Here is a 22,596-nt window from a genome sequence, read left to right on the forward strand (position 1 = left end):
CCCGGTACCGGGGCTTTCCGTAATAACTGATGCGGTATGATAGTAATTACTAATACATGCTGCAGTGATGGCTGGGAGTAGTGATGTTACAGGGTTAACCCTTTCAGCGGATGGGATTCTCAGGTGAGACATCGCCCACCGGTCACAGCAGCCTCCGTATCCCACCCAGCAGCCTTGGCAGGGTCGGCGCTGTTAGTGGCCGGTTACTGGTCCTAACGGGGAGGAGGGGCGGGTCTTCCCACGCAGGGACCTTCCCGAGGGGGGCAATCTTCCTTCTTCTCTGGGTTATGCGTGCTGTGGATCTGTGGCTCCTTGGAACTCCTCGCAGTCGGCGTGATTTAGTCCTTCACCCGCAGGTAAGTGTGTGTGGTGTGTGTCTGTGTGTGGTGTGTGTGTCGGTGTGAGTGTGTGCTTCTGTGTGTGTATATGTGTGTGTGTGCGGTGTGTCTCCGGTGTTTTGGGTCTGGGCACAGCGTCCCGTGGATCAGGATGGAGAGCGCTCTGCTTTGCAAGTAACTGATAAACTTTGCAAACTTTCTGCGTGAATAGGAACTCTCATCATGCGCAGCCAACCCGATCAGACCTCCCTCTTGCGCGGAGTTTGATGAGAGTTATAGCCAGAGGCTGCCTATCCATGACTTTCACCATCATAATGTTATTAACATAAGTGCAGTTACATTACGTGCATCTTAAGAAGCCCCCTGTTTATATCTATGGGGTCTTCAGCTCTGAAGGTGCGACACTCACTTGATAGAATGTTGCAGTTTTAAGGGGGATTTAAAACAAACACGTGGATTCAGCTGCTTGTTCATGCATTAGTTGCAGAGTCCCCATTAACCCTTTGGATAGGGGCCATCTCTGCTTAACACAGTAATTGTGGTTACAGCATCACTCCTCACTCACAGGGGTTAATAATTCCTATATGTTATAAGTCGCTGAAACTAGTGAATACTTGTGGGGTGATTAGAACCCAACCATTAACTCTATCTCTGAGCTGCCCCTTTGTACCTAGAAACACGTGTTTAGTCTGTATTTATTTCTTGGTAATTAAATGCCCCATCTTTTCTTATTTTCAATATCAATATAATAATATTTAGTTGCCCGGATCAATTTGAAGTCATGGAAGCTCAACATCTGGCTTAGTGCGGCTCTTAAAATACCACAAGCCAGACCTCACATAAACCTCCTCTGCCACCTCCATCTTTTGGTCCTCACTTGCATGCCTTCCTTATGTGGTGGGCAGGTCAGCTCAGCCCATGAGAGTCCATGGTTTGGCCATAATTTAACCCGTGGCGTGCCATTGGCTGGCTTGCTGACCTCTAGGACCATTGCGAAAAGGGAATGGAGAGACATCTCTTTGATCTCCAAGGGTTAAAACAACTTAAAAGCTGGTGTATTCTAGATGGCATGATGCCTCACTTCACGAAAAGGCACTGAATGAGTTAATCTTCGTTTTCTCGTAAACATTCGTTTCTATACGTTGGCTGTTCAGTGAACATCATTAGACGGCAGAGTTTCCTGGTCTGGTCCCCTTGGCTTTGGATGGGATGTGTCTGGATCTGATGTCAGGAAACTTTGCCAACATCCTAGAGCTGCCTTCAGATCCAGCGTTGAGCTTCTGGCTACGGTTTAGTAAATGGGAGTGTTGGGGAAGGAGAAGCTTTGGATGTCATCCACCCAATCCCGCCTACAGGAAGAAAGATTTCCATTACTCCTTCATACACGGAGCACTGGTGGGGCGAAACAAACAGCTTGCGTTATTAGGCTGAGCTTTCCTGCCTTCTATGTAGTGAGATCGCGGAAACCGGATGAAATTTACAATTATCGTTATTATTTTTAATAAAGCCCTAATTTTCAGTTCAGGTATTTTAGTGTATTTTATTAATTCTTGCAGTCCTTCTAGTTTAAGTTTCGGATAATCCTTTGAGGGCTTTCTGTAAGGCCAGCTTTATTGAGTGCCCACGTATGTTGGGCTGGACTAAGCAGAGTATTGGCCAGCGGGGTTTGCAATAGCGCACCGTGTGTCGGGGCTCATGCAAAGAAAGTATGAGAAGTGTAGGGTGTCTTAAAAACATTTCCGCGCAGGTTAAGAGATTGGGCGACATTGTGCATACATGTACCCCATAACATGCCATCACGTGAAATAGGGACACCTTTTGTTTTAGGGGGTATAGCTAGAGCTGTGGCTGGGGGACTCCACTGAGACTCTTTATGGAACCAAGTAAGAGACTTAGAAAAGGAATAATTTATTTATACACTATTTAATTTTATAAACACGTAACGATTTTCTGTTTCTACACACGTTTCAGGGCTGTAGAACACCGCGATACACTCGCACCCACCAAACATTTTGAGATGACAGAAAATAGGGACATCGGGGTAGGAAAGAGGGATGGGAGATTTATGGCCCAAGTAAGGACTCTTGGTAGCTATGCACATATGCCGCATTCAGCATTTATGTTTCATGGCGGTTAAGAGTAGTCAGATCTCCTCATAGCTGGACGCCTGACTGAGAGAATAGTACTTAGTGGGAATTTGTTTCTCACTTGGAAAGTATTATAGCTGTAGAGAAACATTTCCAGTAAGTCCGTGTAGTTGTTTCTTCTCCGCACATACTTCTGTCAGAATAAAATGATGCAGTCCAGAGCCAGACTCTGAGTGTCACTGCCTTTCCCCCTTATCTTCCTAACCCCTAACCCACTGAGTAAAAATCACATGTGGATAGTTATGAGGACCAGAACTTTACATCTGGAGCTGAACATAACAATGGAGGTTCTGCACTGTTTAGCGAACATCATCCATGATGGCTGATCAGAGGAAGCCAACTAATAAAAGATCATCTTTCACTATGGATGGCTTATTGTACAGAATAATATCTACACCGACCATATGTATAATGCATATAACTACGTGTAAGTGCTTACATACGTTATTAAACCATATTAAAAACATCTTTTTCTTGGTTCTTGAAACCAAAGATTTCAGCGTGGGTAGATATTTGAGTCTTGAGATGTTGATCTCTTTAGGTAGAAGGTAAAGTTGAGTGAGATGTTGTTTCCAGAAAATATGTTGTAAAAGCTTTCAAATTGAATAGATTTACCCTTTTTTTACTGACTGTATTGATTTATTTTTATTGACTATTTATTGGTACTAAAATTTGGATTGCAATGTGGAGGAAAAGGAAGAATGACATAAGAGATTATAAAGACGGGGAGAGAAGAAGGAACGTTGGAATAAGGGAGCTGCGGGAGGCCCACTAAATGTTTGCCAGGTGCTCCTTAACATCAAAGGTGGCCATGATGATTGGTGCTTATTCTCTGTATCCTTTACATTTCAGTGTACTTTATGGTAGCTGATAAAGTACCCAAAGTGCCATAGACTTAATGAAGCTTACATTGTTTCTGGTAAGCAGCAGAGGCAATCACTGATATAATCATATTCTAATTAACAAAGTACTGACGCACTTTTCTGGAAGGTGATTGGTTGTGGCTGCTTTTGCAAGGGTTAGAGGGGGAGAAGGGGCAATATCTTGGATAGATGTCGCACATCTCAGCTTTATCATGCAGCATAGTTCCTGAAGTTCAAACTAGATATCTCCAAAACAGTTACACTGATAGCTACAAGCAAAAGGCACAAACGTAAAGTAGTTATAATAAATGGAATAAGTTATGCCAGGTCTGTATATCCAGTCATGGTTTGCCTTTAATCAACCATGCAACATCTGATTCTAAACCTAGGCAATGACTAGACTCCTACATCTAGACAAATTTGGTCTCCTGGGTCTTGATTCTATTATTATTGTCGGCACAAATTCAGCAAGTCTATTATGCGTATTTTAAGGCATGTGTATCTTAACTAGCTTTACATTGTTTATTTTTAAGAGCGCTGCGTTTTGTGCATCACATTCATGAACCGCAGGTATCTGTACGTGCGTAAAACTCATTTGTTGGCTTTCACATGTATAAGCTTTCAAGACTTCTCCAATCCCCTTTCTCCATGTTGCCCTAGTGTCCAGTACTTTCAGTGTTACAGACCGGCAGGCCCCGTCGGTGCAGACGGAGATTGTTAACGGAATACTTAACCTGTTTTTACTTTGCGCTCTCCAAATATCATAGGGTGATAAATAAATAGCAGAAATGATGAGTATACTGGTAGAACGAGGCCAAGTGCCAGTTCATAATGAAGAAACCAGGCCATGGAGGTCAATACCTGCCAGCTGGGATGTATAATGAGCTCAGCATCATTTTTATGGTGAGAGGGTGCCATGGTGTGAGTGAACCACTTAACTCTTTACTATTAAATACATGTTCTTAGTGCGGCTTATTAAAGCTTAAAAATATATTTATATTGTTTTATTGTCTGGATTTTGCTTATTCCATTAAATGTGTGCTGAGTACCATAAATTGTTCATGCTCAATCCGCACAGACAGTGGTTTGAAATTATGCTGAGTAGGGTGCTGCTCCGTGATATTTTATTAAAGTTATTTGGAAAATAATATTGCCAAGAAATTCAAGAAAGGTTGTGAAGCAAAATCGAAATCACAATGTACTGTATATTGTGCATGCTGCAGAGAAATCCAAATAATATAATATAATAAATATTAGCCTCTTCACGTTGTAACTATACAATGTTTCCTGAAACGTGCGGTTCCACTAACACAAACCATTACCTGCTCTCTACATTTAGTAGATCTATGATTGTAATCAGCAAAATGTTGTTGTCGCTCACTCTCGCTCCCAGCCTCTTCTTCTTCGGAACACACTATGGAGGCTGTGAGGGCTTATCGCTGTCCTTAGGGTAAATGGGCCAATTGGGGAATCAGATTGGGGAATCAGAGCTCTCCCTTGTAACCCGGTGATGCACCAGAATGTCCTAAGGTGTTAATTTTGTAAATTTTTACTTTATTGTTGAATTTACTCTCCTCTATTGTAATATCGCTACAGAATCTGCTTCTGCTCTATGTGTAACATTTAGAATGTAGTAATTGTTAATATGTAAATGTTATTCTTCGTGGAAAGTACGTGTGTTCATTTAAGTTATTTTTTTTTTATTTCCAGCCATGAATTTTAGAATTTTTTCGGTCTTCCTCTCCTTTCTACTGCTTGTGGCTATAGAGGCAAGAGAAAAACGTCAGTCTGCTGAGAGGAATGAGATTGAAGCACAGGCTGTCCTGTTAAGTGAGTCCTTCAATATGACCAAATGATCTTGGTTTGCACAAGACTTGTGCACGTGGACCAAAAATGATTTGGACAAATATTTTGTTTCGTTTTTGCTCCATTTGCTTTCATACAAAAACTTTTGTTTCCTGCCCTTTTGGTTCAGACGACATTCAGATTGCTTTTTTCATTCCAAAATAATTGTTGTTGTCGCTCACTCTCTGTCATGCTCTCTAACACTGTCCTACAATGTCTCCCTACCTTCTCCTCCAACCGCTTCTTCTGCAGTGATCCACTTCTCGTGGTGATCTGGTGCGTTACTCTGGCATTTCTGCCGCAGGGCATCTGTTGTGGAAGTTCTCTATGTGGCTAGAATAATGCAGACGGATCCATGGAGAAAGAGAAGTGCAGAAAACCTTTTCTTTCCCCACGGTTGTCCCTCGGCAAATCCGTCTGTATTATTCCGGCCTCCTGGAGCACTTCCGGAGACTTGGTGTGCACCATGGGGAAAACCTCAAGTTGGGGGAGACATGTGTCTATGGTGCACCGAGGGTCCTCCCCAATCAAAAAGTGCTTTAGGAGGCCAGGACAACCGTGCGGATCACAGGAGAAGAATGAAAAATGAAATGGAGAAAAGGAAAAAGAAATAGAAGTAGAGAGCAAGAAGAAGAAGAGGGAAGAGAGTGTGAGAGAGTGACCGCTGGAGACAGAGAGTGAGTGAGAAAAACTAAATTCAAATAAAATTTTACAGCTTCCCTATTTGTCTTCATTTATTTGTTTTTGAAATCCAAATGCACAAGTCTAGTTTGCCTCATACCATGTATCCAAGTATTTTCATTCTGGTTTAAAACAAAGTTCAAAACAGCAGGGAAATTATTCTTCAATTTTTGGTGTCTCATCATTAAACAAAGCTGTAACGACCATGTTATATGTAAGTTTTGGTTTTATATGATTTTTATAGAATTTTTAGCGTGGTTTACAGGGGCTGATGCTGGTTTTATCTTTCTTATTTTATGATTTTCATGTTTCGGCCTCTTTAGTTTGGTGAATTGGATTTATTAGTGAGTTCTAATGCGTTTGAAGGTGGGATAATTCTCAGTTATATTTGGATAATCATTAAGTCCTTCAGGCCCAGGGATTTTTGGTCACTTATGGCCCAGAGCTTTTAACCATAGGTAGGTTTCCTTAAGGTTCTCCTTTTCCGTTTTTGATGAACCCACACAAGTTACACATCATTTTCATAATAAATAAGGCTTTAATTTGAAACCATTAAAACACAATTTTTATGCCAGTTAGGTCACAATTACATCACTTAGCTCACTTTTTAGTGATTTTTTTTATATCATGATTTTTTTTTAACATTATTTCTCACTCTCTCTCCTGCAATTCCCCTGCTCTGATCACACTGTAATCAACAAGCAGGTCTCCACTGACTTTCATTGGGGATTGCAATGTGTGTGTGATCGGCTAGTAGACAGACACAGGAGGGGATATCCTGCCCTCTGCTGACCTTCCGGTTAACGTCAGCAGTGACATCTCCTGGAAGAGAATACCAGATCACGCGATTGGGCATTCATTATGTTATGGCTTACCAGCGCTTGTACCAGCAGCCGTTACAAACTTCAAATGACAGCCTGAGATCCCATGCAGAGGCAGGAAGATGTCCCTGATGCTGATCAATAGTCAGGACTTACATGTATGTCGTAAAGGGCTTTATTGAATTCCTTTTTAGGACATATATGAACGTCCATAGGGGACTGAAGCCACCTAAACTTTCAGTAACTCATAACTCAAGCTAGATGGATTCTTTACCATGCTTAAATACAGGTCTGTTTAATGAAATACACTCTATGAACAAAAAAGAGTTCAGGTGTTTGAGCCATACTCATTGCTAAAAGGTGTATAACATCAAGCACATAGGCATGACATCTCCATAGACAAACATTGGCGGTACAATAGGTATTAGGATGCCACCTATGTAACATTTGTGCCCTACTAGATCTGTAACAACAGCACAGCCATGAAGTGGTAGACCACGCACACTCACAGAGCAAGTGCTGAAGTAAGTATCACAAAAAAACTCCTGTCCTCTGTAGAATCAGTCACTATAGAGTTCCACACTAGCTCTGGAAGCAACATCAGCACAAACACTGTGTGTCAGGAGCTTCATGAAATGGGTTTCCAGGGTCCTTTCCTGTTCCCCAGTGCACAAAGCAAGGTCCATAAAGACATGAGGAACTCGAGTGTCCACGCAGAACCATGACCTTAACCCCAGTGTACACCTTTGGGATGAATTTGAAAGCTGATTTCGATCTGACTTCACAAATCTTCTTTTGGTTGATTAAACACAAATTTGTGCAGACATACTCCAAAATCTTGTGGAAAGTATTTCCAACTCCATATTAATTCCCATGGTTTTGGAATTGGGTGTCCAACAACAATCTCCTCCTATATGTGTGATTGTCAGGTGTCCACATACTTTTGGAAATGAGTTCCAGTTTGGTTCGGCCCAATTAACCTGCCTGTTAAATAGGTCCTTGGGTCTCATCTTAGATTCAGGATAGCCATGCATGATTAAATTCCTTCGCGGTATTAGCCTCTACCACTTTTATTGGGAGTCTTTTACACTTACCTCCCACCCCCTCTGTAAAATAAAACTTCCTTACATTACATTTATGTTTCTCATTTAAGGGATAGTGACTCAACTCGGGAGATCTATGAAATCTCCTGAAACCTAGATGTTTGCCTACTGCCATTAACCAAGATCTTATTTCCCTTTCGGGTGTAACAAGTTCTTTTTAATATCTATATAATAAAAGTCCTATCTTGCTCAGCTTTTCTAGTCAATATGCTTCACTTGCTGTGATTATGAAGGACCAACCCCAGGGAGCTTGTATAATTAATGTCATCAGAGATTTCTTGAAACAGTCCTTACACATTGAATTATACCTTATGGAAAGCCAGCTCACTCCTTGCAGGAGAAGCTTGGCCTCTCATAATGTATTATTAAGTTGTTGAGTTAAAATTACAAGTGTGGAACTCGTTTTTAACCCAGTAAGTTAAAACTAATCTGAACTCCAATTCTAAGAGGCAATCAGATGTAAATGCTGATTCTTGGTCAGCAGACACATCTGTTCCATGAAAGACCTGTGTTTAGAAAATGTGTCTACTCAAAGCCCACCATGCAACCAAGCCAAGGGATTCCTTACATCCTATTGATTTCAAATGTGCCTTCCAGTCCTGGAAAGTTCTTATGTCAGAAGATTGTTTGCTGCGAACATTCTTCCAACATGACATCAACAGGGTTAACAAGTTTATAAATAATTTAACATATGAATATGTGAAAGAATGTCTGAATGAATGCACCAGTTTATTCTTGTTTTAAGACTAAAATGCAATAGAGCAGGGATGGTGAAATTTGATATTTTTAGGCGTCAGAAAGGAGTTCTTTAATAATGATCAATGTAAAACAACAAGAAAATTAGGAGCCGTGGCTACCTGATTCCTGGGATTTGTGAAACGCTGCAACAAGGTTCTCCCATGTCTAATGCTTAAAGGACCACACGGCGGATACAGTGTGCACAGGATAGACAGGTAATGGAGATTATCCAGTATTATTTCGTAACTGAGAATAGTGAGAGTTCTAATTCAACATAAGGTAAAAAGCAGCTTGCTACTAAAGTTCTCTTTATACATAGCTTCCTATTTATCTTTAAAAAAAAAAATGTTTCCAGTGGAAGTGAAAAGTCCATCTTGTTATTATTCTCATTTCCTATTGTTCCATGTAAGTCAGAAACGAAAACTGGTTTGCTGGGCCAGCCTGCTCGGAAAAAATCATACAACGCTGACAGCTGGCCAAGGTCTTTCTACCGACGCACTCATCGTGCTAATTGAATTAGTCGTGAGCCCCTCTGCTTCAGTAACTGACCCCTCACTAAATACACGGTGACTTTCCTTTGTACGCAGTAGACAGCATGGTGGGAAGCTTTGGTTGAACTTGTGTTTACTCTACATTAGGGGGTGCGATTAGATTCATGGTTTAGTGGATGTGCTTTACAGACAATTTGTTCAATACTAATGGTTGTTTATTAAATATAATGTATTTTATTAAGACAGTTGAATTTATGACACATTTTTTGTCCACGTTTTTGTGATTTTTAGGGCTATAGTATACAGTGATGCTCTCATACATGTTTGCAGCAAACATTCTGCACTCCTGGGAAAGAGGGACATCAGGGGAGGAAAGAGGGACAGAGGGATTGGGTCCCAAATAGGGATACATAGAAGGCACGCGTGTCCGAATGTACAAAAATACCAGAGGAGAAGGAGTCGGACACAGTTTTTGCTGAGCTTAGCCTAGATAGATCAGCCTGGCAATATCTGCATAACTCAAACCCCAGCATGTCCTATTTAAATGTATTGTGAATTTCCACAAGTTCCCCAACTCTTGTGGCAATCTAGGCGCTGTGAGTTTACCATAAGTTGACCTCACCAAGCACTCACACTCTGAGCACCCCTGAGTTTGTGTGGTGTAATTTACAGAATTTGTTTTTCCATTATATTTCTTGCATTAAAAAAAACTTAGCCTTGTATTCAAGTAAGATCAGGAGTTTGAAAATGAGTTTACCCACTTCAAACCACTAACTTTATTATTTATTATGAAGTGAGCTTTTCTTATACAAATGGTTGAACTGGTTCTGCAAAGTCCTTCCCAGTCCCTACATTTACCCATTCTATGCATTTTTAAAAACCATTATCCACTTACTTTATGCCTATTTATACTCATGCATTGCACTCTTATGCTTATTTTCACATCCAGTCTGTGGGGTAAGCCCAACCCATACCTACGTATGCCTCCCAGGTGGGACCCAAATCCCATTGTCCCATTTCCCTCCCTTGATGTCCTTCTTTTTCTGTGAGTTCAGAATTTCTGCTCGGTAAGAGTGTATCATGTGTTCTACAACCCTGAAAAGTCACATTTATGACAACATTTTTCAAATTAACTTCCGCACACAAGACACACAACTCTTCTTCTTAATGTTTCCTCAAGTACATAAAAAGCTTTACCTTCTAGCCGCAGCTCTGGCTACACAACCTAAAGCAGGTGTGTATCTCTCTGTGTCTAAACTACTGGACAGTATGCTGCCTTAATGGCTTCATTGACATAAATATTACCCCAACATACCACTAGTAGATTGACATACATTAAACTGTCCTTATAGCCTGTGGATAAGAGCTAAGGATGGCCAAAAATGTTAGCCAGTCTGTCCTTTCCACAATGCATGGGTGTCCAGGACTCGTTTCATATGGCTTTTGGCAGATGCATAGTGTAACGCATAAAAGTAAGAGCTATTCTGATGTGCTAAATAGTTTAGCAGTATGTATTAAAATGCAATACAGAGTGTTCTCCGCACCATACCATGAATGCTTGCCTTCCTGAGTTAACTCTTCTGCATATATTTGGCTTTAAATTTCTGCAAATGTCATCAAGGTGATCCTGATGATCCAGAAATAAGAAAGCTCAGACCAGGTTTAATAATCACCCACTGAAAGTACACATTTATATCAATGGGAGCACTCACCAAGCTAGTTTTCTTAGGAATGTAAGCGGTATTTGACTCATCCATTTAACGGGAAGAAACTCTTGGAAACCAGATATTTTGGGCGTTTTCACTAAACTCTTTTTCGCAGCCATACACCTTGAAAAGTCATCTGTTACCGTTACAATATCTGCCCAAACATTAAAATGACTGTATGTACAGCCAGCATGGTCATGTGGGTCTTGGAACAGAAATTTGAGGGGGGAAAATGACGGATGGAAAGTTGACCAAGCTGATCCTTGGATTTGTGTATGTAAAATCAAAGGCTTATTTCTGTTTTTAGTACTTGTGCTGTAAAGCCAGGACTTTGCATGAAACGAGATGGTGCATACTCTGCTGTACACTCATTAATTAAAGCAAAAGCATCCTTGGGGTTTAAAATTGCTGAAAGCAAAGTGATCAACACTAAAAAAGCTGTTATTCATTTTCCTTAAATGTGGAAACAAAAGTAAAGCTGAACAAATTCTGGAGTAGATTTTTTTTTTTTTTTTACAAAACAAGTCCATTTTTGTGATGCCAAAAAATCATCTGATCCATTTCCTCCAGATTATGTTTTCAGCTGCACACGGTTTCAATTTTACGTGGAATATGAGAACGCATGCTCTTCACACAAAAAAAAAAACCCTTTGCGCAGAGAATTTTCAAGGAACAGAAAAATAGGATGTTTACCTAAAAGTACAGGATTTTATTTTTGTGTTATATTGGCAATGCCAACTAAATCCCATCACATCTGAGTCTGATCCGGGGCATTGTCACCAGGCCAGAGTAATATGTCACAATATATTAGTAGAAGATAAACATTTTCATAGACGGTCAAGAAAATGAATGCATTAAAATAATTCAGTATCTTATTTATGAGGACATAACTGGAGAATAATTCTATTCTATTCGTGACAAAAGGTTGTAATGAATGCATTAACAGTGATTTTTTTTTCCTGGCAGAGGCTGCTTGTCATAATAAGCCACTCGACCTCGTCTTCATAATCGATAGCTCACGCAGCGTACGACCGCACGACTTTCAAAAAGTAAAAGAATTCCTTATCACCATTTTGAAGTTCCTTGACATCAGCCCAGAAGCCACCAGGGTTGGCCTTCTTCAGTACGGCAGCACGGTGAAAAATGAATTCTCCTTAAAGACTTTCAAAAGGAAATCTGACATTGAGAGGGCAGTCAAAAGAATGATGCACCTCGCCACGGGCACAATGACTGGATTGGCTCTTCAGTATGCAATGAACATTGCCTTTTCGGAAGCGGAAGGTGCCCGTCCTTCTGACCAGTATGTCCCAAGAATCGCCATGATTGTGACTGATGGAAGGCCACAGGATCCAGTTGCTGAAATTGCAGCCAAAGCCAGGAACTCTGGAATATTAATTTTTGCCATCGGGGTGGGTCGGGTGGATATGACCACCTTGATCTCTATCGGAAGTGAACCTCACGATGAACATGTCTTCTTGGTGGCAAATTTTAGCCAGATTGAGACGTTGACTTCAGTGTTTCAGAACAAACTATGCGGTAAGATTTCCTTTTATGTCTTTTTTGGTTCTGGTTTCTTGATTTCATTAACTGTTCTGTACATTTTAAAGTATTAAGTCAGCAAAACGGTACTGGCTGTCGTCCAGCGTGAATATGTATATGCCACCCACCACAGAATAGTACTTGTAGTTGGAATATTTGCAACTCCAAAATAGTTTTAAAACACCAAAGAATTATAATGTTACCCATCACTAAATGGAAAAAATGCTGAAATAGAAATGCTATGGGCATTAAACAACAGCTCTTTAAAGTACATCTAGAAAAAAAGAACGGTTACTTTGACATCCTTATACACAGGCCAAATGTAGGTCTTCGGAGCAAGTTACACATGTATCACTCTTAACGTTACAGCAAACCAGAGAAAGGATGGGCTAGAACAAGGGTTTCTAAGTTGTTTTTTTTTGCAATGGGCCGCTTTATTCGGAATTTACGTGTGTTTCGGCAATACAATTCACAGTAATGTCTGGTGTGTGGGTGTAACAGAGAGCCACTGAATATCACATGCAAAGCCTGCATTGCGAGTGTAGATCAACTGAGAAACATACAGATACCTATTTATAAATAAATATGCTATTAAGATCTACAAATATAATCTAAAAATATTTGCATGTGTAAGTGTATAGTGTTTAGAGAGGGTGTATATGTGTGCATGTATGTATATATGTGTATGGTGCTGGACTGCCGGTGTGTGTATGTATGTGTGAGCGTATGGTGTGGTTGTGCGTGTATTTATGTATGTATGTGTAAGGTATGCGATTGTGTGTATGTAGTTGTGTATGTATTTGTGTATGTTTGTGTAATAGTAGAGCTGCCCTGGATCATCATCACACGTACCCACATTATAATTCATATACAGTCATTTATGTCCCCCCCAATCACCATATTCATACCTCCCAACAACATCACCATATTCCTCCCTACTACCACTTCCATCCCCTATCATTATCACCCCTTATTGCACCAAAATGAAAACCCATCCATCTCTATACCGATCCATTATTTCCCCTCCATGACCTCCCCCAGCATGCCCCGACTGATATTTTTTCATGTATTACCTCCATATTCCCAGCCTGTAAGTCTGTTAGTCTGCCGTGCTCTGTATGTCTCCCCGTCTGCAGACCTGTGGGCCGCATGTTGGATGCCCTGGGCTGGAGAGTTTGTACCGCATAGGATGGTAATGACTGTGAATGTAAGAATGCTACTTCCCTGCAGTATCGGGCAAAAACACATTTTTAAAATGAAAACTGCGGTTTAAGTTGATAATACTGACCTTAAATAACGGCAGGTGAAGTAATTGGCTTTTCAGCTGATTGGGAAAAGTAATGTACAGTACTAATGGCTGAAAACAATGTCATTTTTTCTTGAAGGACACATGCTTTAGACTAAAAAAAACATATGATGTAAGCCCACTCTCTGCACTAAATTTAATTGGTATTTTGATGCATTTTTTTTTTTGGCAAAGAGGTATGATTTCATGGTCTGTAGGAATTAAAATTGGGGCCAATACACATGCAGTATATTAAGCGAATAAACATTTGCAGCCATCTCATTTTATTCTAGACCACAATCCACTTTTAGTAATTAATCTGATTTATTTCTGATTCCCGTTTGTATTCTCACAATGTGTAGTAATGATCTCCCATATGGAAAAAAAGAACTTAAAGGCCTCTTGGTTATTTAAAATTGACAGGAAAAGAAACTTGGCATTTAATATGCTGTAATGTGCTTCTCTAGCTGAAATATCGTTCCTAGCGCTCGACATTGCTAACCCCTTACTTTAGCTTGGGAGGTCTACCAGAAATCTGGGGCCAAATCCAGACCACAGGCACAGAAGCATAACAAAAGACAACGGAAACACTTTGTGTTAAAGACAGTTACATCAATAAATGGGAATTGATCCTTGGGGACATGTGGTTGGTTTACGCATTGGGTTAAACGTTCCTCCTGGCATCTGTCCAAACATATATAAAGCTATAAACCTGAAATAATGAGCAGATTTTCAAATTCCGATACGGAATAGTGAACACAATATAATATTGTATAAATTGCTTGTGAATAACTGATAACTTTGCACAAAAGGAAAGAATCATATGTTTAGCTGAAAAAAGAAGTGCTGCTATAGGCTGTCAAACTGGCATATCCAGACATCCTGACCTGTTGGAGGTCCTTAAGCCTGAGAGTTGGCCTAGAGGACTTTGACCTTCTATGTCCTGTTGTTAGTACCACTGTCTGATGGAACTTCAAATTTTAGACACAATGTGTCAGACAGGACTACCATGAAATGCTTCAACCACCAAGGGGAAGTTCTATATCCCACGGCGGGGTTAAATTCAGAGGGTCAAACAGAGGGTGTCTGCAACACAACTGGCTAACAGGTCAGGTTTGACTGCACAATAAATAAGGCGTACAGACATTAGCGTTAACTAAGGTTAACTGAGGATAAAGGCAAATTCAGAGAAGATCACTATATAGGATATCAAGTGGAACAGGTAAACATGAACTCTAGGGGCGCAGAGGTAATGCATTCTACAAGAAGAGGAACAAGAAAGCTGCGTCTTCGACCCCTTTGCACCCGAACAGATCTTTAAACATAACCCTCTTTGTCTTTGACCGGTATATCTAGTTCCCTCGACTCATCCAATGATTTGAGTGCAGATTTTCTCTCTTACAGCTCCCCATCTCTGTGCCACCACCAGTCACGGCTGCGATCACTTCTGCATCAATACTCCCGGCTCCTATTTATGTCGCTGTAAACAAGGATACATCCTGAACCCAGATGAAAAGACCTGCAAAAGTAAACAGAAATATTTTAATCTTCAAAGTGCTTGAGGAGAATGTAGTAGGCCGAACAGGGAACTGTAAAGATTTCTTAAATACATTGGGGTTCAACCTGGCACATATCTACAGGGATGTACGATCGTTTCTTCTCACTAGCATATGTATTGTTTATATAACAAAATTAGAAAACAAAGACAGACTATAAAGGAGAAATGTGTACTAACGTGATTAATTTGAGTGGGGTCGGTAGACTTAAATGGTGTCCAGTCAAGTGGATGGAAGATGTAATTCATCAAACCACTTTAGACTTATAGTCCCTGCCAACGGGCTATGAAGGTTTTTTGAGTCAGTTTTTTTTTCTTATTTTATTTTTTGGATGATCCCATTTCCGGGGCGGAAGACAAAGACTTGGGGCATTGTTACACAAAGCTGGAAGGGCCTTAAAACGTAACTGAAAATGCTTAAAGAAACATAGACATGAACAGTGGCAAATAGTAGATAGTAATTTTCACTGTCCACCCGCGTGGCATCTAAAGGGTGCTTGGCTAGAGCTAATCGCCCCCTGCATGGGGGACTTAGAGGTGGGACATAGGTAGGGTTTTTTTTTATTATTATTATTTTATTTTGTAATGCAAAAGTTTTACTTGTGTGCTGCACACTTGCAATTTTAAGTGAATATATCCCCTATCTATACAGAAACATAGAATGTTCTAATTTTAATAGATCCTTTAAACAGAATATAGATTTCCTTAGCTACTTATACACATGATTGGATTTCAGTAAAATAACTTAAAGTAATAAGGTGGTGAATGTACACATTTTATACATTATTAAATCACATAAATGAATGTATGTCATCAGACAGCCACTGGCCTTAAAGTGCCGGGCCGCCTCATCATGGCCAATCCGACCCTGTTGCCTGTAGTCTGTTTATGTTACTTCTTTAGTTTAGTGCAGATATTTGTTCTGTTGTGCTTAATGCTTTGTGGTCTTTCATAGCTCAGGACCTTTGCGCCACGGAAAAACACGGATGCGAACAAATTTGTGTCAATACCCCGGGATCATTTTTGTGCCAATGTTACGAAGCATATGAACTAAACCGTGACGGGAAGACCTGTAAAAGTAATTAATTTCTTCTACAGCACTTTCAGTATTGCTCATGTGTTGCAGATCAGGTAAAGGTTTGTAGTGACCAAAACAAATTGTGCTTCAAAATGAGTCTTGGGATTTATCTGCTATTCATAATTAGTCATATAATGAATAATTAATAATATAACCCAACTAAATGTTATACCTTTAAGTATATTTAGAAGGGTCTACTTTTATTTGGACTATCTTTGGGACCAACATGGCTATCTCTTATTTGGCAAACTTTATGAATACAATTCACACTTTTCTCACATTTTGGCTAGTATCATAAGTTAATTAATTTATAAACAAATTGAAATTTTTCATTCAGTTATACAAAATGTGTGTGGCTCAGCATATTCTGATGCCCCTTCATATTTTGAATTAAGTAGAATCACTTAAAAAAAATAATGAATATTTCAGGATTTTAGTTTATTTATTGAATAATACCGCAATTGACAGCAATTTAGATTGTAACAAGTTTTATTTTTGTTCACAGTTGTTGATTATTGCGCTTTGGGCACTCACGGTTGTCAGCATGATTGCCTTAGTGTTAACGACTCTTACATCTGTCAGTGCCGCCCTGGATTTATCCTCGGTCCAGATCAGAAAACCTGTCGAAGTAAGCACTTTACTCCCATTTTCGTCTGAACTCTAAATCTGGCATGCTGCGCTCTCAGCATGTCCCTTTTCTTTTGTGCTGAATGTCACCTTGGACGGGACACCTAACACATTTGCTGTGCTATTTTGCTGAAAGTGTTACAAACTAGAAAAGTATGCATCAAATCTTAGGGCCTGCAATATTTGTAACTCATTTGTGATTTTAAAACAAAACAATTCTGTAGAAATATTGTATATTTTTATATGTAAATAAAAATAAATGATTATTATTTTTAATTAAAATACAGTGTTCACTGAGAAATAGACACATGGTATGGATCCCTACATGTATATATTTATTCTTTGTAAGTATATGTATAGGCCCTTTAGACTGAAATGTATTTTGTGATGGTTTTGCGTAGGGCCTGATTATTGCGCACTGTCCAGGCATGGCTGCCAACATGAGTGCGTTAATACAGATGATTCTTACTACTGCAAATGTCGCAATGGATTTTCTCTCAATGCGGACAAAAAAACATGCAAAAGTAAGTTCTGCTAATTAAGTTTAGCATTTTATAAGAGTAACTTAGTTATATTTAACAAGTTTATTTTATAATTTAATATAGTATAACTTATCGGCATGTATTATACAATATACATTATGAAATAATGTCCATGCTTTGTCCATGCTGATGTCTGGTGCATTTTGCATTGTTATTACAGAGATTGACCACTGTGCATCGGGCAGTCATGGATGTGAACACGAATGCATGAACACCGACAGCTCGTTTGTGTGCAAGTGTCGTGAGGGCTACGTTCTGAACCGCAACAGGAAAACCTGCAGAAGTGAGTTTTTCTAGAGATTATGTGTATCCTATGTACATAGATCCTCGTGACGTCACCCGTATAATATGTGCAGATCCACAGCTCCCAAGAGTACATCACGTGCCGGGTTTAAATTGCATGTGATGGCTGGACTGTCCCTTTAATGAATACTGTTTTGCTGAGATGAATGTTATCTCAGTGTGGTCAGTCTGAAATTCCCAGTTGGAAAACCTACTTACCCCTACCGTCTTACCTTCTTATTTCTTACCTTGTTGTACACACTTGTTGATGGGGCCAATATGTATCGGTTTGTTTCCCTTTCTGTCTGCTAGTACAGAGCGCACACACACGCACATATATATATATATTTTTTTTTTAATTATTATTTTATTAGTATTTTTTTTTCATTAGTTGCATAATTTATGGGCTAATTGATGTCAAAATAGGATTGATTACGCTACATATCTTTTGTACTATTGATATATTTTACTAAGCCTTTTTATCAGCCATGTTGATATTTTTACTTTAGAGTAGTTAGACTTCTATCATTTTGGGTTTTGGAAAAGCCTTCACTTTTCTTTAATATGTATGACTAATGCCTTAAATACAGATATGGTATTATATTAATATATTTTTCTCCTACTATCACACATATACTTTCTTTCCTTTTATAAACTGATTTTTTAACATTAAATAAAAGTTTTATTTATTGATGTGATACTAGTGGCTGAGGGTCTACCAATAATATTCCCTTGAATGTTTGGCCTTGTCATAGACACACAAGGTAACACACAGATTAAAATGGCGATTAAATGTTAATTTCCCACACCTGTGGCTTTTTAAATTGCAATTAGTGTCTGTGTATAAATATTCAATGAGTTTGTTGGCTCTCACGTGGATTCGCTGAGCAGGGGAGCAGATACTGAGATACTGAGCCATGGGGAGCAGAAAAGAACTGTCAAAAGACCTGCGTAACGAGGTAATGGAACCTACTAAAGATGGAAAAGGATATAAAAAAGATATCCCAAGCCTTGAAAATACCGGTCAGTACTGTTCTATGGTTATTAAGAAGTGGAGAATTCGGGGATCTCCTGATACCAAGCCAAGGTAAGGAAGACCAAGAAAGATTTCAGCCACAACTGGCCAAAGAATTGTTCGGGATACAAAGAAAAACCTCAGGTAACCTCAGGAGAAATACAGGTGACTCCGGAAAAACACGGTGTGGTTGTTTCAAGGAGTACAATACGGCAAAAATGAGCTGCATGGATAAGTTGCCAGAAAGAAGCTTTTGCTAACGCCTCAAAAAAGCCCAGTTACAAAATGCCCGACAACACCTTGACACACCTCACAGCTTCTGGCACACTGTCATTTGGAGAGACGAGACCAAAATAGAGATTTATGGTCACAACCATAAGTGCTATGTTTGGAGAGGGGCCAACAAGGCCTATAGATAAAAGAATACCATCCCCACTGTGAAGCATGGTGGTGGCTCGCTGGTGTTTTGGGGGTTTGTGAGCTCTAAAGGCACAGGGAGTCTTGTGAAAATTGATGGCAAGATGAATGCAGCATGTTATCAGAAAATACTGGCAGACAATTTGCATTCTTTCGCACGAAAGCTGCGCATGGGAATCTCTTGGACTTTCCAGAACGACAATGACCCCAAGCACAAGGCCAAGCTGACCCTTCAGTGGTTACTGCAGAAAAGGTGAAGGTTCTGGAGCGGCCATCACAGTCTCCTGACCTTAATACCATCGAGCCACTCTGGAGAGATTCCAAACATGTAAGTCATGCAAGACGACCAAAGACTTTGCATGACCTGGAGGCATTCTGCCATGACGAATGAGCAGCTATACCACCTGCAGGAATTTAGTCATAGACAACCATTACAAAAGACTGCACGCTGTCACTGATGCTAAAGGGGCCAATACACAGTATTAAAAACTAAGGGTATGCAGACTTTTGAACAGGGGTCTTTTTATTTTCTTTGTTTCCATGTTTTGTTTTATAATTGTGCCGTTCTGTTATAACCTACAGTGGAATATGAATCCCAGAAGAAATAAAAGAATTGTATTTTGCGTACTCACTCATGTTTTCTTTAAAGATAGTACATATATCTTCATAGTGCACAGAGGCCCTTTATCACTCCCATCACTCCTGTGTTACAATGGCTAAGTATAAAAGGTTAATTGATCATTAGGAAACCCTTTTACAATTATGTTACAGCTAGAAATGTACTTGTTTTCCCTGAAAGCAGTTCAGTGACCCCAAACTTTTGAACTGCAGTTTAATAGTAATATCCAAATCTTAAGTCCATTCTGCTTGTCGTTCTGCACAGAACCTGGCTGTTGGATCATTACCAGGGTGGGTCTTTCCTTTAAAGTCTTTTACTGGAGTCCCACAGACACTGACCGGTGCCAAATCTAAACAGACGGATTCTAGCACAAACAGATTCTAGTATAAAGAGACTTCGCTCTCAAGGAGAACATAAGCTTCTTACCAACAGATGTTAGTAGTGTTTACATGCTGTGGGGCATTTCCAGATAACACAGCAAGAGATTTTACCTAAAGTTGCTGGAATGGAAAGAGTTCACAGTTTATTTATGATTTTGTTTTGCTAACATCTTCAATAACTGGAGCAAAATCCTGTTACAAATTAGATCACATGAAACCACTCCAAATTCTGCCGTAAGGATGGCTCGAAAACAAATTGCGAACAAAGTCATCACAAATAGAAACAGCTGGAAAGTCAGCTTTAAGTTTTCAATATTCCTTAAAGGGATACTCATAAAAACATGGAATCTGAGAACAGATAAGAACCATTCGGCAAGGTCAATTTCCCACACCTGTGGCTTTTTAAATTGCAATTAGTGTCTGTGTATAAATATTCAATGAGTTTGTTTGGCTCTCACGTGGATGCACTGAGCAGGCGAGATACTGAGCCATGGGGAGCAGAAAAGAACTGTCAAAAGACCTGCGTAACGAGGTCATGGAACTTTATAAAGATGGAAAAGGATATAAAAAAGATATCCCAAGCCTTGGAAATATCAGTCAGTACTGTTCTATCACTTATTAAGAAGTGGAGAATTCGGGGATCTCCTGATACCAAGCCAAGGTCAGGCTGACCAAGAAAGATTTCAGCCACAACTGGCCAAAGAATTGTTTGGGATACAAAAAAAACCATGACATTTGAGAACAGATAAAAATCATTCAACCCATCTAGTCTGCCCATTTTTCCTGATATAGAGACTCGGAAGTAGAGTTAATCAGTCCTTGGAACCATTACTTGAGCTATCACATTTACTTTGCTGCATGCGCTAGCTGTGTCCCTCTTCAATTATTTTTCACCCATTCATCAGAATCCTCCCAATTCCTTTGTACCCCTCCCCCAGATCCATGGTTTGCAGAAGATGGACTTGGCAAACAAGCTTGGTAGGTATCAATATGTAATGCAGACCAAGCAGCAAAGGGAGGCTTGGGGTACCACAGAAACAGTCCTGTAAAAAAATGACTAGTCCTTTAAACCCGGGACCAATGGAAATGAATATATGAGTAGCGGCAAGCAATAAAACTAACGTGAAGTAGTGGGCAGATGACCACCGAGAAGAGGTCAGGGCACACAGTCATAATGGAGGCCTTCGGCTTGTGGAGGGACAGCGAAGCCCTGCCAAACCACTTCACATCACGGCCATGCACACTGCAGGTCTGGAGTTCAGTGCTCTCTCAGTCCCCGCACGCTGAGTCTGAGTGCCCGATAACAATGATAGAGGTGGTCAGCAGCACCAAAAAAATCTCTAAGGGTTGTACATAAACTGTTCCATAAAAATGTCTTCAGAACATAGACTGGTTTGTTAAATGCAATTATTATTTTTTGTATTTTTTTAAATATATTTCTTTGCCGTAATACCAAGTACAGTGTTATTTTCTGGATTGCAAATAAACTCACTGACAACATCAAAAGATGAATATTATTTTACAAAAAATACTTTTTTTTGGTATTTGGTCTCTATTTCTTTTCTTGTTGGTTCATTTCAGCTACTATGAAGCTACGTTTTGGGTGTTTTGCTTTTTTGATGTCATACAATGACCAAATCAGACAGTATTGCTAAATTTTTAATAGCTTTGATTGAGACAACCAGCTGGATTATAATCTTGTTAAACGCAGAGAAGAAATGCTGTTATTAGTAAGTATTTTAAGAATCGTTTTAAGCGCTAGATCATTTTGAAGTAAGAGCTCATTTCATTAATTATTTAAGGGTAACTTTCCACATTATAGTAAGCTGCTCTTTGGGTTGTTTTAGACCTGGCCATTTCTTTAACAAGATGGCATATTGTTTATTGTTACTCTAATCCCCTCATTGGATAAGTGTTTCAGTGCTTGTATGGACACATTTAAGCTGTTAGAAAAAGAAATCACTATGTTGGAAGAAATTGTATGTTTTCTATCTCATTCGTTTCTCTCTTGGAAACAGAGGTTGACCATTGTGCTGAAAACAATCATGGATGTGATCACATTTGTGTTAATACTGATGATTCATACGTCTGCCAATGCTATGAAGGCTTTTTAATAAATGAGGACCTGAAGACGTGCAGTGGTGAGTATGAGGATGTTTATGCATTTCTTTCCTGTCGTGTCCATCCACCTCGCAATGTATTACAGCAGAAAGCTGGGATATGATGTCATATTGCAGAGTTCTGCTTTAATATCTTGTGAGGTGGCTATGTGGGAGCTTCCGCTGATGTATATCTGCAAAAGGACAGCCACCACTTAATTTTACATGTCAGCAGGAACTTAGAGGGGATCCTCAGTTCTCCATAACCAGCCTATGATGGTTTGGGGGAAATGCTGTCTAAATAAGGTACAGTGTAAACAGTACATGGGAAGCGATATACAGTTAGTTACACACATTGTTTTCTAATACTTAGGCCAGTTTTGGGATTTTTTAAGTGTATAGATTGGCTACAGGTCTTTGTGTGT

The 22,596-nt window shown here is 39.7% G+C and overlaps 1 protein-coding gene across 2 annotated transcripts in view; it reads left to right on the plus strand.

The window, feature by feature from the left end:
• The first annotated feature begins 280 nt into the window (after nt 1-280).
• The window catches only part of MATN2 (matrilin 2), a 34,812-nt gene continuing 12,496 nt past the window's right edge, over nt 281-22,596 (plus strand). The window contains exons 1-9 of one of the 2 annotated variants that reach the window (XM_053467196.1): nt 281-356; nt 5,059-5,178; nt 11,700-12,269; nt 14,962-15,084; nt 16,068-16,190; nt 16,696-16,818; nt 17,219-17,341; nt 17,520-17,642; nt 22,091-22,213. In XM_053467196.1, coding sequence (XP_053323171.1) covers nt 5,061-5,178; nt 11,700-12,269; nt 14,962-15,084; nt 16,068-16,190; nt 16,696-16,818; nt 17,219-17,341; nt 17,520-17,642; nt 22,091-22,213 — 1,426 coding nt within the window. In that variant the 5' untranslated portion in view covers nt 281-356; nt 5,059-5,060. The remainder of the gene's footprint in view (nt 357-5,058; nt 5,179-11,699; nt 12,270-14,961; nt 15,085-16,067; nt 16,191-16,695; nt 16,819-17,218; nt 17,342-17,519; nt 17,643-22,090; nt 22,214-22,596) is intronic. The other variant, XM_053467197.1, reaches the window with a different exon arrangement.

This window comes from Spea bombifrons, chromosome 5 (assembly GCF_027358695.1).
Source record: "Spea bombifrons isolate aSpeBom1 chromosome 5, aSpeBom1.2.pri, whole genome shotgun sequence".
NCBI classification, from domain to species: Eukaryota; Metazoa; Chordata; class Amphibia; order Anura; family Pelobatidae; genus Spea; species Spea bombifrons.